We start from the raw sequence: 14,492 nt of genomic DNA, 5'->3' as shown, positions 1-14,492 counted from the left end.
AATATGTATTCAAAGAAAACTGCTTTTTTAGTCAATAGTCCTTGCTACAGGTCATTTTAATCACTTCTCTACTTATGAATATTAGTCAGTTAAATAATTATTAACCTTTGTATTAAAGAGGGTCAACTATTACATACATACCAATCTTACTCTAATATACTTTCAAAGGTTCAAAATGCATTAACATATGAAAATTCATAGTGAATTTTCAATATCAACAAGAGCAATTATGAGACATTTTGTGAGTATAAATTTATGATTTCAATTATTCCAAAAGTTATTTAATATAAACATGTTGTAAACTTTATATAATATACAATTTAAAAATCAACGTCATAGTAGATGATTGAACCGTTGTTTATAAGTATTCTTTTCTATTCTGAGATTAATTATTGAGTAGTAGATGAGCATGTTTCTTACCCTAGTGACCCTGAGTTTCTTAAAAATATTCTTAACATTTTAAATTTATAAGTCATAAAGTTGGAAAATTTTTTCTTTTTTCTATATATACACTGTATTTTACTTAAGAATAAAGCACAGTCTTAATAGTATACGTTTAAGTTAAAATAACTGGAAGTTTAACTAAATTGTTATTTTTACTTTTTAAATAGGAGTTATATTTAAATTGACTTGTGTTGTCTTTTAACTTTATAAATGTATGTACCATTGCACACATAGAGTTCTTTCTACAAAGATAATTTCTCTGTCAGACTTAAGAAGTCTCTACTTGCATTTTTTTAACTTTTATTAATTACACTTTATTCACTTTGTATCTCCCCATAAAGCCCTCCCTCCTCCCCTCCCAATCCCACCTTCCCTCTCCCTTCTTCATGCATGCCCCTCCCCAAGTCCACTGATAGGGGAGGTCCCCCTCTCCTTTCTTCTGATCTTAGCCTATCAAATCTCATCAGGAGTGGCTGCATTGTCATCTTCTGTGGCCTGGTAAGGCTGCTCCCCCCTCAGGGGGAGGTGATCAAAGAGCAGGCCAATCAGTTTATGTCAGAGGCAGTCCCTCTCCCATTACTATGGAACCCACTTGGATACTAAACCGCCATGAGCTACATCTGTGCAGGGGTTCTAGGTTTTCTCCATGCATGATACTTGGTTGGAGTATAGACCCCTGTGTTCAAATTTTCTCCTCTACTTGCAATTTTATATTGATAAAGATTGAAAGGAGAAAGAAAAGTTTGAGAAAAGAAAGAAGGGATGCAATAGAAAAGAAGAAATTAATTAATGAATGCTAGAAACAAGAAACAGAAGGAAGGCAAGAAGGAGAGATACGTGAGGACCAAAATGAGAGTCTTATTTCATTGTGTTTAGGAAATACAAACAAAACAATGACTTACTTTGGCATTTATATCACCTTATATGTATCAACCATTGATTAATCACAAATTTTAATGACAGTAAGCAGATGGTAAAATCAAGGGGGGGGGTTGTCTAAAACAAAACTCTTGATTCCAGACATTTTTCTGGAATTCCTATTCCTCTGCATAGGACTTAGAGGACCAATCTGCCTATATCATTATACTTTATCTGCCTTTACACATAGGTGTAATGAAAGACCCTCACTGCATTAAGCTATTCATTGGGAAGACTTTAGCAATAAGGACAGATTGTTTATGTTCATTATCTTTTATAAAATAAAAGGAACAGGCTAAGTTTCCTTTCATGCTGATTCAGCAATTGTTTTTACTAAAATGGAATTCTGACTCCTCACTTATTTTATTTTCCCTTTTTACAGTTGTATTTTCATGTTAGCTATGGAGAGGGGACTGAAGCAAAATTACTCAGAGATAACAGAATTCATCCTGTTGGGATTCAGAGCCTCTCCAAAGTTTCAAGTCTTCTTATTCTTAATGTTCTTGATGATCTACATAGTTGCTGTGGTAGGGAATGTCAGCATGATAATTGTCATTAAGATGGACTCCAGACTCCAAACACCTATGTATTTCTTCCTTAGAAACTTGTCCTATTTAGATCTCTGCTATTCCACAGTCATTGCTCCCAAAACCTTAGCCAACTTCCTGACAAATGAAAATGGCTGTGCTGCCCAATTCTTCTTCTTTGCTTTGTTTGTTACAACTGAAGGCTTCCTTCTTGCTGTTATGGCATTTGATTGATTCTCAGCCATTTGCTCCCCTCTCCTTTACCCTGTGCAGATGTCCCAAAAGGTCTGCATTCAGTTGGTAACTGGCTCCTATATCTGTGGATGCATAAACTTAATGATAAAAACAGGATTCACCTTCAGCTTATGTTTCTGTGGAGAAAACAGGCTAGACCACTTTTTCTGTGATGTCCCAGCTCTAAACAATATCTCATGTGTTGACACCTTTGTTAACAAGATTGTACTGTTTATTCTCTCTGCTCTCATCATCATCTCCACCACAACCATTATTCTGGTTTCCTATGTCTATATCCTGGCCACGGTCCTGAAGATCTCCTCCCCCCATGGCAGGAGTAAGACCTTCTCCACTTGTGGCTCTCATATAGCAGTGGTGAGTTTATTCTATGGAACTGTGCTATTCATGTATGTACAGCCTGGATCAATCTCCTCACTAGAGAAAAGCAAGATTGTAGCTGTATTCTACACACTCATAATACCCATGTTGAACCCTTTAATATATAGTCTAAGAAATAAAGATGTGAAAGATGCTGCACAAAAAATATTAGGTGAAAAATGTTCTCAGTGTTATTTATGAAGCCTTTGTTTAGTGGAAATTTTTTTTCTAAGTTGTATATGGCAACAAACATAATTTCATAAGTTTTATATAGCAATAATTCTAGTACAGATGCATTGAATATAATTTTGTTTTGAATATATGAAAGCATATAAAATTTCACTTTATAATATAATTTCATTTGACTAAGTAGTAAATATGAAAATTTATCCTATATAATTGTTAAAACTTTTGCCATATATGTATATTACACTCCTTTTATAAAAGCATTTTTTATAAACTCATTTTTTTAAAGACATTGTGATAGTGGCTAAATGAAAACATGATCAGAACATACATTTGGTATGAAAGCTTATTGTGGCCCAAGTATCCACACTTATATTCGAGGAACTATCATCTTTGGAGCTAACAAAAGTGTATGTGAAGCATTTCTTCACACAAATACATGGCAATAGTATTCTGTTAAACTGTATTTTAGCATTACTCCTCTTAATATAAAGTATTATATTAAATAAGATCCTGTATACCTATTTTCTATTAATTTAAACATGTTTTTTTGCAGGAAGGAGAGAGACTCATAGGACTCTGCAAGTTAAATAAAACTTAAATGACTCAGAAAGTTCATGAAACTTAATAGGCTTTAGGATATGAAAGAGTAAACAACTGTCAGGGAAATAAGATTCTCTTTAATGGAGCTGTTTATACCTTGAACAGAAAGCTGCATAGGTGTAGATTTCATGAGGTGCCAGTAAAAGTAGGGTGGATTTTAGGATGATTTAGCTACCTTTATGGGATCTATCCTCCTACAAATACCCTCAAATAAATTTATTGGTCTGACAAGCTAGACTTTCATAGAATAACTGGGATAGACATTTATTCTTGTCTTCACAAGAAAAATTACATAACACAATTAGTACTCAAAGAGAGACGATGAAATAAAGCCAAGGATGAGTTGAGAGTTCTTTGGATATTGAGATAGAAGACAAGGACTAATCTATCTGAGGTGAAGTGTTCATTCAGACAGTCTGTATATGTCTACAATTCCCCATGTGTAATGAGATGGCATGCTTCCTTGCTGTAGTGGCAATTGGATATGCTTTGTGATGGGTAAAACCAAGAATGACCCATCCAAAACTAAATTGTGTTTTCAGAGGAAATCCATACAATCTTTCTCTATGAAGAACATGGTGGCATGTCTCATTACTGAATGGAGACAACTTCATAAGTATAAGGATAGCACCTAATGGGTGTGAACTATGGAGTATATTGTGGTTATTGAAAGTATTTAAGATTTGGGAATGTAATCAGACTCTGGCAATTGTTTAATTATCTTTACTATAGACATTAAGACATGCAGCTAAGGCAGAGATGGCTGTCCTGAAAAAACTTAGCTATGTAAAAGAAAAAGTACAGCAGGAAAAACACATGAGGATGCTTAATCATTAGTCTGAAATTTGTCAAGGAAGGTGGCAAAAAGAAGAATGAAAAGGGTGTCACTTATTGTAGCTATCATAATGCAATGGCAAGATTGCACAAATTAGAAATGTGATAAACAATCTTTCCTGGAATCCAAGGACTTGGAACTCATGGTAAGAACTGAACAATGAGGAGAAAAGGTTGAAGTGATAGAATACCACTCAGGTCTAACTTTTAACACAGAGAAAGGGGAAGTCCTTGATGCATCATGCATATGGGGACCTCAGTAATGACAGGAAACTGTGATAATCAGAAAGTACTCTGTATCTGAACTCCTTTAATTATGGAAAAAATAAGCAAAGAATAAAAGGACATTTTAAAGCCTGAATTCTGAGATTGGGAGACATAGGGATGGAAAGAACTCTGAGTGCTATGGAAGTGGAGAAACAGAGTAATATATCTACCCTTTCTTCCTTGAGACAGGTTCCATAACCTGAAGCAATAAAAAGAAACTAATTTCCTGACAGACTGGTTATAAGAGTCAAGGAACATTTGGTTATTTCTCTCTGAGGCCATGAATATAAGAAGTTAGAAAACAATAGAAGAATAACTAGTATACCGAGGTAACTTAATATGCACAATGTAGCATTTGATGTTTGGTTAACAGAGGAGTTTTAATAAAATGGATGATGCAGAAGAGACCTTGAGACTGGTATTGAGTCTGAGTACATTTGCTGAACTCCATAATTGGGCATGATCTTTATGAAATAGGAAAGGTTCTAGAAAATCTGAATGAATTAGGCCTTCACTTAAGTTGGTTTCATAAAGCAGTTGGTGGAGAAAAAGAAAGGGGCAAAACAGATATCAACAGTGCTCACCTGGGTCTCTTGAAGGCAAATATGGAAAGTTTCTCAATTAGCAAGATGTTTTAAGGAAAACACTGCCAGAGAGCCAAATGGTGTGCCATTCAGTTTCTGAAGAAAGCTCAGCAACTGTTCACATAAGACACACAGGACAAAAACAGCTTACAAAGATTAAACAGTTAATCCCCCAAAGAGTATGCTGCGTGCACATTTCCCAAGCAAAAAAAAAATTATTGGTGGTGAAAAATGTTTACCTAACCCAGAGCACATTCAGCATCCTGAGAAGAAGCACCTTCTCAGGCTAACAGAGAATCAAGATTGGAGCCTGACTCCTCTTTAGCTTTAGCTGGCCTAAGGAGTGCAAGTTGGCCTCACTAAGACCACTGGGGATATGGAGATGTGCAGTGGTCTGACAGCAATATCCAAACCTCAGGATGAGGACATTAAAGGGTTCATGGAAAATGACTGTGATTTAGAAAGTGCTAGATATGGTACTGATATCTTCCAACATTGCTCTTTTCATTCAAGTTATGGGATCTTTCATGCTGTACAGGACCATGCTGTTTTATCTTATTATTTCATTATCTACTGAACACCAAACTTATAGGAATTTGCTTATAATGGAAGATGATGATTTTTTAAGGATCATGTTTATTATTTATAAATTTTATTTTCATTATATGTTATGCTTTGAAAGTCACATTGATTTGGAAGCTTATAGAAGGACAAACATAGTTGAGGAGTTTTAACAATGGTACATGTGGAGGAGCCATAATGTTGATGAATGAAAATCTCAGTGGTGGAGTGAGCTACTTCCCTATGAATTTTTGGTTAGGGAAGCCTTTCAAACCATAAGGCTATTCTCACTGCTGTTGGCTCCTTCTTGTCAGAACTATAGAGCAAGCCAAATTTGTTGAGGGCACTGCAAGCTTTGGTTGCAGGGCATGAGGAAATCAAACTGTGATGGAAGTGGCTGGTATTTGCTAGCTGACTTTCTTAGTTCCTTTGCCCATTTTAGGGGATTGATTTTCATTCACAATCCTGATCAGTTATGGATCCTGTATGTTACATTGCTAACATGTCAGGAAAAGAGGTCAATGGTACAGTAGTGTCAAATTATTATGGATTCAAAAAAAGTGCTTTTGAATAGACATGAAGCCTGCTTCGGATACTTCAAGACAGGACAAAATTCTGTGAAAGAAAAGTCCTATGTCTCAGTGATAAGAACACTGATATATTTAAAAAATAGATATGACGCACTCGCCAAACTCCCCTGTACACATTTCTGTTTGTGCCTACAGCCTCCTGTTATCTTTAGCCTTGATCAATTACGTTTTTCAGTGCAAGGTGGTTACTGCAAATACTCACAACTGTTCAAGCTTTTAGAAATAAGTGACTGTGACACTGGCCTGATATTCAAGGATTAGTGGAAGAAACTAATCTGGCATCTTACATCACAGTCTCAGGAATAAGGAACATCATGGAAGAGATAGCAGAAAAGAATGTAGAAGCTAGAAGAAGCTGTAAATTGTGAGTGAATATTTTCTTTGGGCTAGAACATTTCCTTTTGGAGGGAGGAGGAAGGAGCTCATATAAGAAACTAAACAAAACTTCCAATGCTCTGAAATCTCATAGAAATTACTACGTTCAGCAAGTGAAGAAAGTTTCAAAATTCGAAAGGCCCCTCTCTAAGGTGTAAAAGTAGAGAGGATTGCTGGCAAGGAGAGAATATCTGGTGGGGTTTATTGGCAAGGAGCTTCAGAGACAAAGGTTTCATGATTTGTCACTATGCTGGATGACTTTTCAGTAATGCATCTGCCTTTGCGGGATTATTCATTCTCCTGTAACTAACCCCAGGGGACACATTGGTCAACCAAGGCAGTCTTAGGTGAAAACTTCTCATTGGCCTCTCTCAGTGCCATATCTGACATGCACCGACATTAGTTTATATCCTCCAAGGAGAGGATAATTAACCAATAATAAATGCTCTTATATAAGTATGTGTACCACAGTGCCGAAGACTAGTTTTAACAGGTCAGGTAGATTGAGGAGGTATATGTAGAGTCAGTGCTTGATCACTCAGCAGACTTTCTCTGAGGGTACAAAACTTTATTTTCTGAGCTGGAAGTACTGTAGCCATCAATATAAAAAGAAAGAAAAGGAAAAAAATAATCACACACACACACACACACACACACACACACACACACACGATGAATGAAGCCAGACAAGCTCCAATGAGCAAGTTACAACAAATTCCAACAATGTGACATGTATACATACATGCATACATACATACATGTGGGCAGACAGATATATACACAGACATACACACATACATACAGATAGACAGACTGACATACGCATATTCACACATTTAATGGATGGAGCAAAGCTTCAGTGCCTCCAAGCAATTTACATACATTCAAATACACACACATCTATATTGGATGGTTGGAGCAAACTAGAATAAATAAGCTCCAATCATTTTACATATACACATTTGGTGAGTGGAGCAAACTCCAATTGCTCCAACAACTTTATTTGTTCTTATTCAGCTATGTATCCCAGTAAAATCTTTCAAGCAGTAAAAAAACAAACAAAAACAAAAACTGCAGTGTGATTACATTCTGTTTTTCTTTAAGTGAATTATTTCAATGCATAATAATATGTTCCCCAATACCCTCACATGATGAAATGTTTTGTGTATTAAGAGTGTAAAACAAGTTGTTCCCAAGACCCACATACACTGTAACTAAGCAACTTGTTATAGATTAACAAAGTATACGCAAGCAAGGCAATTTTCTCAGCCACTTTTTTTTTTATTTACAAGGCTGCAATGTTCAGTTACAAAGAAAGAATCAATTAAAAACTTATAAAAATCTTAAAAGAATCAGAAATCTAAACTTTTATATAAAAACAGTAATTTCTAATTTAATTCCTCAAGGTGCATATCCATTTATTAACAATTTTTATTAAATCATATCAGGAGGCTGAGGGCAAAATGGATTCAAGAAATTAATCATCACCAGCCCAGCTTTAGTGAGAGAGTCACATCAGCCAATGCTAATTGGTATATTGTTCTTGCTCTCTAAACTGAAAAAGTCCCTAGCCAGCTATTAAGAGTAAACTTTTCTAAACTTTAAACTGTTCCTCATGGTTATCTACATTAGAGCTACTGACAAAACCATCTTAACCTAACTTTCTAAAACTATGTAAGTCAAATCAGGAATTATGTAAAATCCTTGATTAATCTAAACAGCATTATTTCATGAAAGTTCATCTTCATGTTGATCTGCAGGAAAATTGCCTGAATAAGTGGACTATCACCCAGGAAACAATCACACTAGACTACAGGCAGGGAATGTCTCCCCATACCCAATCACATCATGCCAGATATGTGGGGAATATAGCAATGACAAACATGAGAAGGCACATCAGCAACAGGAAGCAATGCAGAAACAAAGCCCTGGGGGCCAGGCCTCTCCAAGGTACACTAACTATAGCCATGCAAAACAGTGGACCTTCTCCCAGAAGGCCACCTGTCCACTGCCGCTCCTCCTGCATGGCGCCTGCCATTACAGACAGTCTTGACAGCTCAGTACATTTGGTATAATGTGAAAAGTAATCACACAGACTAGAAACAATCATTGCTGAATGCTGCTATAGATCTATAGCTCTGGTATGTAACATATTTGATCTTTCAATTATTATTGTTATATATGCTCTGTTTCTATTTTCATTTAACACATTAGTCACTTTTGTGCATAAAACTGTGTACTGTTTTCTTTAAACTTGTTGCACATTAGAATAATTATTCCTGTCATCCTTTGATGTTTCTTTTCAATTGTCAACTTTGTCAGATCTTCAATCACCTAGGATGGGAATCTCACTGTACAGATTTCATTGGCCTGTGGACATGCCTATGTGTGATTTTCTGAAATGGATTAAGTTAATGAACTGATTGAAAAGGAAAGAACTAAGGATAGGGATTCATTGATTTCTGCCTTTTGACTATGAATAAAATATAATCAGCTGTTTCAAGTAGCTACCCCTGTGGTTCACACAAAATGATGGATTTTAACTTGAAAATATGTGTTCAAATAAATCTTTTCTCCCTGAAGCTGATTTTGTCAGAGTATCTTATCATAACCACAAAAATTAAGACACAGACATAATTTAATGTGTGTTTGTATATCTTCTTAACCTACATTAGTATACAGGAGCTGCTACTCCTTTTCTTCTGTCCCTTTTACTTGGAAAAGAGTTTCACTAAAATGCAGTAATTTAATCAATAGTATGAAATCTGAGAGTTAAAAGAAGAAAAATTGATTATTCATGTTTATATTTTATTCATACCTAAATAAAACATTAATTAAAGTGTTAATTTAGAACTTCCTGTGACAGTGGATTGGGTATGGTCCTTTCAAATATTAATTTTGGACGCTGAGACTGAAAATTATCCTTGTTATAGAAATTATGAGAAATATCTGTTCTTCTACAAAAATTATTTTTTATTTTAAATTAAATTTTTATTTTTTATATTAATTACAGTTTATTCACTTTGTATCACAGCTGCAGCTTCCTCTCTCATTCCCTCTCAATCCCATCCTCCCTTATCTCTTCAAATTCCCCTCTCCAAGTCCACTGATAGGGGAGGTCTTCCTCCCCTTCCATCTGACCCTAGCTTATCAGGTCTCATCAGGACTGGCTGCATTGTCCTCCTCTGTGGCATGGCAAGGCTGCTCTCCCTTCAGGGGTTGGGGTGGTCAAAGAGCCAGCCACTGAGTTCATGTCAGAGACATTCCCTGTTCCCCTTACTAGAACACCCATTTGGATACTGAGCTGCCATGAGCTATATCTGAGTAGGGGTTCTAGGTTATATCCAAGAATGGTTCCTGGTTGGGTCAGAAAAGACCCCTGTGTCCAGATATTTTGATTCTGTTGCTCTCCTTGTGGAGCTCCTGTCTTCTCCAGGTCCCACTACCTTCCCCTTCTTTCCTAAGATTCACTGCACTCTGCCCAAAGTTTGGTTAGCATCTGCTTTGGTACGCTGCTGGGTAAAATATTTCAGAGGCCCTCTGTGATAGACTCCTTTACTGTTTCCTGTTTCCTCTTTTTTCCCAATGTCTATCCTGTGTGTCTTTCTGAGTGAGGATTGATCATCTTACCCAGGGACCTCCTTCTTGCTTAGCTTCTTTAGGTGTCCAGATTTTTGTATGTTTATCCTATATTATAGGTCTAGTATCCACTTGAAGTGAGTATATACCATGTGTCTTTCCATTTCTGGTATACCTCATTCAGGATGACCTTTTCTAGATCCCAACATTTGCCTGAAAATTTCATGATTTCCTTGTTTTTAATAGATGAGTAGTATTCTATTGTGTAAATGTACCACAATTTCTGTATCCATTCCTCAGTTCATGGACATCTGGGTTGTTTCCAGATTCTGGCTATTACGAATAAAGCTAATATGAACATGGTTAAACAAATGTCCTTGTTGTGTACATGAGCATCTTTTGGATATATGTCTAGGAGTGGAATAGCTGGATCTTGAAAAAGTGCTGTTCCTAATTGTCTGAGAAACCTCTTGATTGCTATCTAAAGTGGTTGTACAAGTTTACATTCCCACCAGGAATGAGGAGGGTTCCCCTTTCTCCCCATCCTCTCCAACATGTGTTGTCACTTGAGTTTTCGATCTTAGCCATTCTAATGGGTGTAAGGTGAAGCCTCAGGGTAGTTTTGATTTTCATCTCCCTAATGAATAAGAATGTTGAGCATTTCTTTAAGTATTTCTCTGCCATTCTATGTTCCTCTACAGAGAATTCTCTGTTTAGCTCTGTACCCCATTATTTAATTGGATTACTTGATTTGTTGGTGTTTAACTTCTTTAGTTCTTTATATATTCTGGATATAAGTCCTCTCTCAGATATTAACCCTCTCTCAGGATTGGTGAAGATCCTTTCCCAGTCTGTAGGCTGTCGTTTTGTTCTGATGAAGCTTTTCAGTTTTATGAGGTCCCATTTACTGATTGTTGATCTTAGAGCCTGTGCTGTTGATATTCTGTTTAGGGAAGTTGTCTCCTGTGACAATGAGTTCTAGGCTCTTCCCCACTTTTTCTTCTAACAGGTTTGGTGTGTCTGGTTTTTGAGGTGTTTAATCCACTTGGACTTTAGTTTGGTTCAGGGTGATAAGTGTGGATCTATTTGCATTTTGCTGCATGTAGACATCCAGTTAGACCAGCAACATTTGTTGAAGATGCTGTCTTTTTTCTGTTGTATGGTTTTTGGCTTCTTTATCAAAAATCAAGAATCTGTTGGTGTGTGGATTCATTTCTGGGTCTTCTAATCTGTTCCATTGATCCACCATTCTGTTTCTATGCCAAACCATGCAGTTTTTATTACTATTGCTCTGTAGTACAGCTTGAGATCAGGAATGGAGATACCTCCAGACGATCTGTTGTTGTACAGGATTGTTTTAGCAAGTCTGGGTTTTTTTGTTTTTCCACATGAAGTTGAGAATTGTTCTTTCAAGGTCTGTAAAGAATTATGTTGGTATTTTGATGGGAATTGCATTGAATCTGTAGATTGCTTTTGGCAGGATGGCCATTTTCACTATGTTAATCCTATCCATCCATGAACACAGGAGATCTTTCCATCTTCTGCTATCTTCTTAAATTTCTTTCTTCAGAGACTTAAAGTATTTTTTGAACAGGTCTTTCACTTCCTTGGTTAGAGTCACACCAAGGTACTTTATCTTATTAGTGGCTATTGTGAAGGACGTTGTTTCCTTAATTTCTTTCTTGGCCCTTTTGTCTTTGGTATATAGGAGGGCTTCTGATATTTTTGAATTAATTTTGTATCCAGCCACTTTGCTGAAGTTGTTTATCAGCTGAAGTTGTTCTCTGGTTGAATTTTTGGGGTAGCTCTTGCATACTGTCATATTATCTGTGAATAGTGATACTTTGATTTCTTCCTTTCTGATTTGTATCCCCTTGATCTCCTTTAGTTGTCTTATTGTTCTAGCTAGGATTTCAAGAACTATGTTGAAGAGATAGAGAGAAAGTGGGCAGCCTTGTCTTGTCCCTGATTTCAGTGGGACTGATTTAAGTTTCTCTCCATTTAGTTTAATGTTGGCTATAGGCTTGTTGTATATTGTCTTTATTATATATATTGTATGCTCTATATTGTATATTGTCTTTACTATGTTTAGGTATGTGGCTTTTATCCCTGATCTCTCCAAGACTTTAAACATGAATGGGTGTTGGATTTTGTCAAATGCTTTTTCAGCATCTAAGGAGATGATCATGTGGTTTTTCTCCTTCAGTTTGTTTATATCGTGGATTACATTGATGGATTTCCATATATTGTACCACTCCTGCATGCCTGGGATGAAGCCTACTTGGTCATGGCGGATGGTATCTTTTATGTGTTCTTGAATTAGGTTTGCAAGTATTTTATTGAGCAGTTTTTCATCAAGGTTCCATGAGGTGCTGAAAAGAAAGAATACTCTTTTGAATTTGGGTGAAAAGTTCTGTAGATATATATTAGTTCCATTTGATTTAGGACCTCTGTAAGTGCCATTTTTTTCCTATTTAGCTTCTGTCTAGATGATCTGTCCTGTGGTGAGAGTGGAGTGTTGAAGTCTCCCACTATTAAGGTACTGGGATCGATGTATGAATTTAGCTTTAATGATGTTTCATTTACAAATGTAGGTCCTCTTGTATTGAGGCATAGATGTTAAGGATTGTGATGTCCTCCTCTTGGATTTTTCCTTTGATGAGAATGAAGTGCCCCTACGCATCTCTTTTGATTAATTTTGGTTGAAAGTCTGTTTTATTAGATATAAGGATAGTTACTCAAGCTTGTTTTCTGGGACCATTTGCTTGAAAAACATTTTTCCAGCACTTTACTCTGAGGTAGTGTTTATCTTTATTGCAGAGGTGTTTTTCTTGGATGCAGTAAAATGTTGGATCCTGTTTCTGCAACCATTCTGTTAGTCTGTGTCTTTTTATTGGAGAGTTGAGTCGATTGATATTGATAGATAATAGTGACCAATGAATGTTAGTTCCTTTTATTGTGGAGTTTGTGATTCATTGCTTGTTTTCTTTTAATTTTTTTTTGTGACGTTATCTATATCCTATGTTTTCTTGGGTGTAGTTGTGTTCATTGGATTGGAGTTTTCCTTCTAGTATTTTCTGCAGGGCTGGGTTGCTGTGTAGATATTGTTTAAATTTAGGTTTTTCTTTGTGGAAATTTTTTTCTCCATCTATGTTGATTGAAAGCTTTGCTGGGTATTGTAGTCTGGCTTGGCATCTGTGGCTCCTTAAAGTCTGCATGACATCTGCCCAGGCCCTTCTGGTTTTCATAGTTTCTGTTGAGAAGTCTGGTGTGATTCTGATAGGTCTACCTTTATATGTTACTTGGCCTTTTTTCCTTGCTGCTTTTAATATCTTTTCTTTGTTCTGAAGATTTAGTGTTTTGAATATGATGTGATATGAGGAGTTTCTTTTCTGGTCTATTCTATTTGGTGTTCTGTAAGCCTCTTGTATGTTTATGGACATCTCTTTCTTTAAGTTGGGAAAATTTTCTTCTATTACTTTTTTGAAAACATTTTCTGGACCTTGGAGCCTGAAATCTTCTTTTTCACCAATTCCTATTATTCTTAGATTTCATCTTTTCACAGCATACTTGATTTCTTGGATCTTTTGTGTTTGAAACTTTCCAATTTTATTTTTCTTTGAGAGAAGTATCAATTTCTATAAATGTATCTTCAGCACCTGAGAATCTCTTTTTCATCTCTTGTATTCTATTGGTGCTGCTTACCAAAAGATCAGGTGGTTCCTGATCTTTTCTCTAAGTTCTCCAGGTCCAGAGTTTTCTCTGTGTTTTCTTTATTGATTCTAATTCTGCTTACATGCTTTGCACCATTTTCCTTCATCTGTTTGAATGTGGATTTCTGTCTTTCTATGATGGTCTCTACTTTTTTTTTTGTTGATGTTGTTGTTCATTTCCTCTCTATATGCCACTAATTGTGCCTCTACTTGTGCCTTCATTTGTGTGGCTATTTCTTTGAGAGCTTTGTTCATTTCCTGTTTATGTCCTTCTAATAACTGGATAAGCATAACTTTAAAATCATTTTCCTGTGTTTCAGATGAATTGGAGTACCCACTGATTTTGGGGGTTGCTGGTAAAGCCATAATGTCCTGATTTTTGTTGGATGTGTTCTGAAGCTGACCTCTGGCCATCTGCTTATCCATAACCTTCACTATTTGTTCTTGGAGTCTGTACTTCAGACTGGGTTCGTCTTTCTCTGGTGTCTGGAGTATTCTTCAGGGTGATGAAAGAGGTCCTCTGGTTTGAGAGTGTGCATTCGTGTTTCAGGTGTAGCTTACTGGCTTGCTTCACAGAGCTTGCAAGCCTGTTTTCTTTCTTTTCCTTCCTTCCTTCCTTCCTTCCTTCCTTCCTTCCTTCCTTCCTTCTTCCTCCTTCCTTCCTTCCTTCCTTCCTTCCTTCCTTCCTTCCTTCCTTCC

General features: G+C 36.4%; 1 protein-coding gene across 1 annotated transcript; it reads left to right on the top strand.

Annotated features, from left to right (window-relative positions):
- Positions 1-1,763: 1,763 nt before the first annotated feature.
- On the top strand, positions 1,764-2,702 carry LOC129665686 (olfactory receptor 12-like). Its single transcript, XM_055592493.1, is given in 1 exon segment — positions 1,764-2,702. A coding segment is annotated over 1 exon segment (939 nt).
- The last annotated feature ends 11,790 nt before the right edge of the window (positions 2,703-14,492 follow it).

Source organism: Psammomys obesus, unplaced genomic scaffold (genome assembly GCF_907164565.1).
Source record: "Psammomys obesus unplaced genomic scaffold, mPsaObe1.curated_primary_1811, whole genome shotgun sequence".
Taxonomy (NCBI): Eukaryota; Metazoa; Chordata; class Mammalia; order Rodentia; family Muridae; genus Psammomys; species Psammomys obesus.
This window is presented reverse-complemented; position numbering and strand designations above follow the sequence as displayed.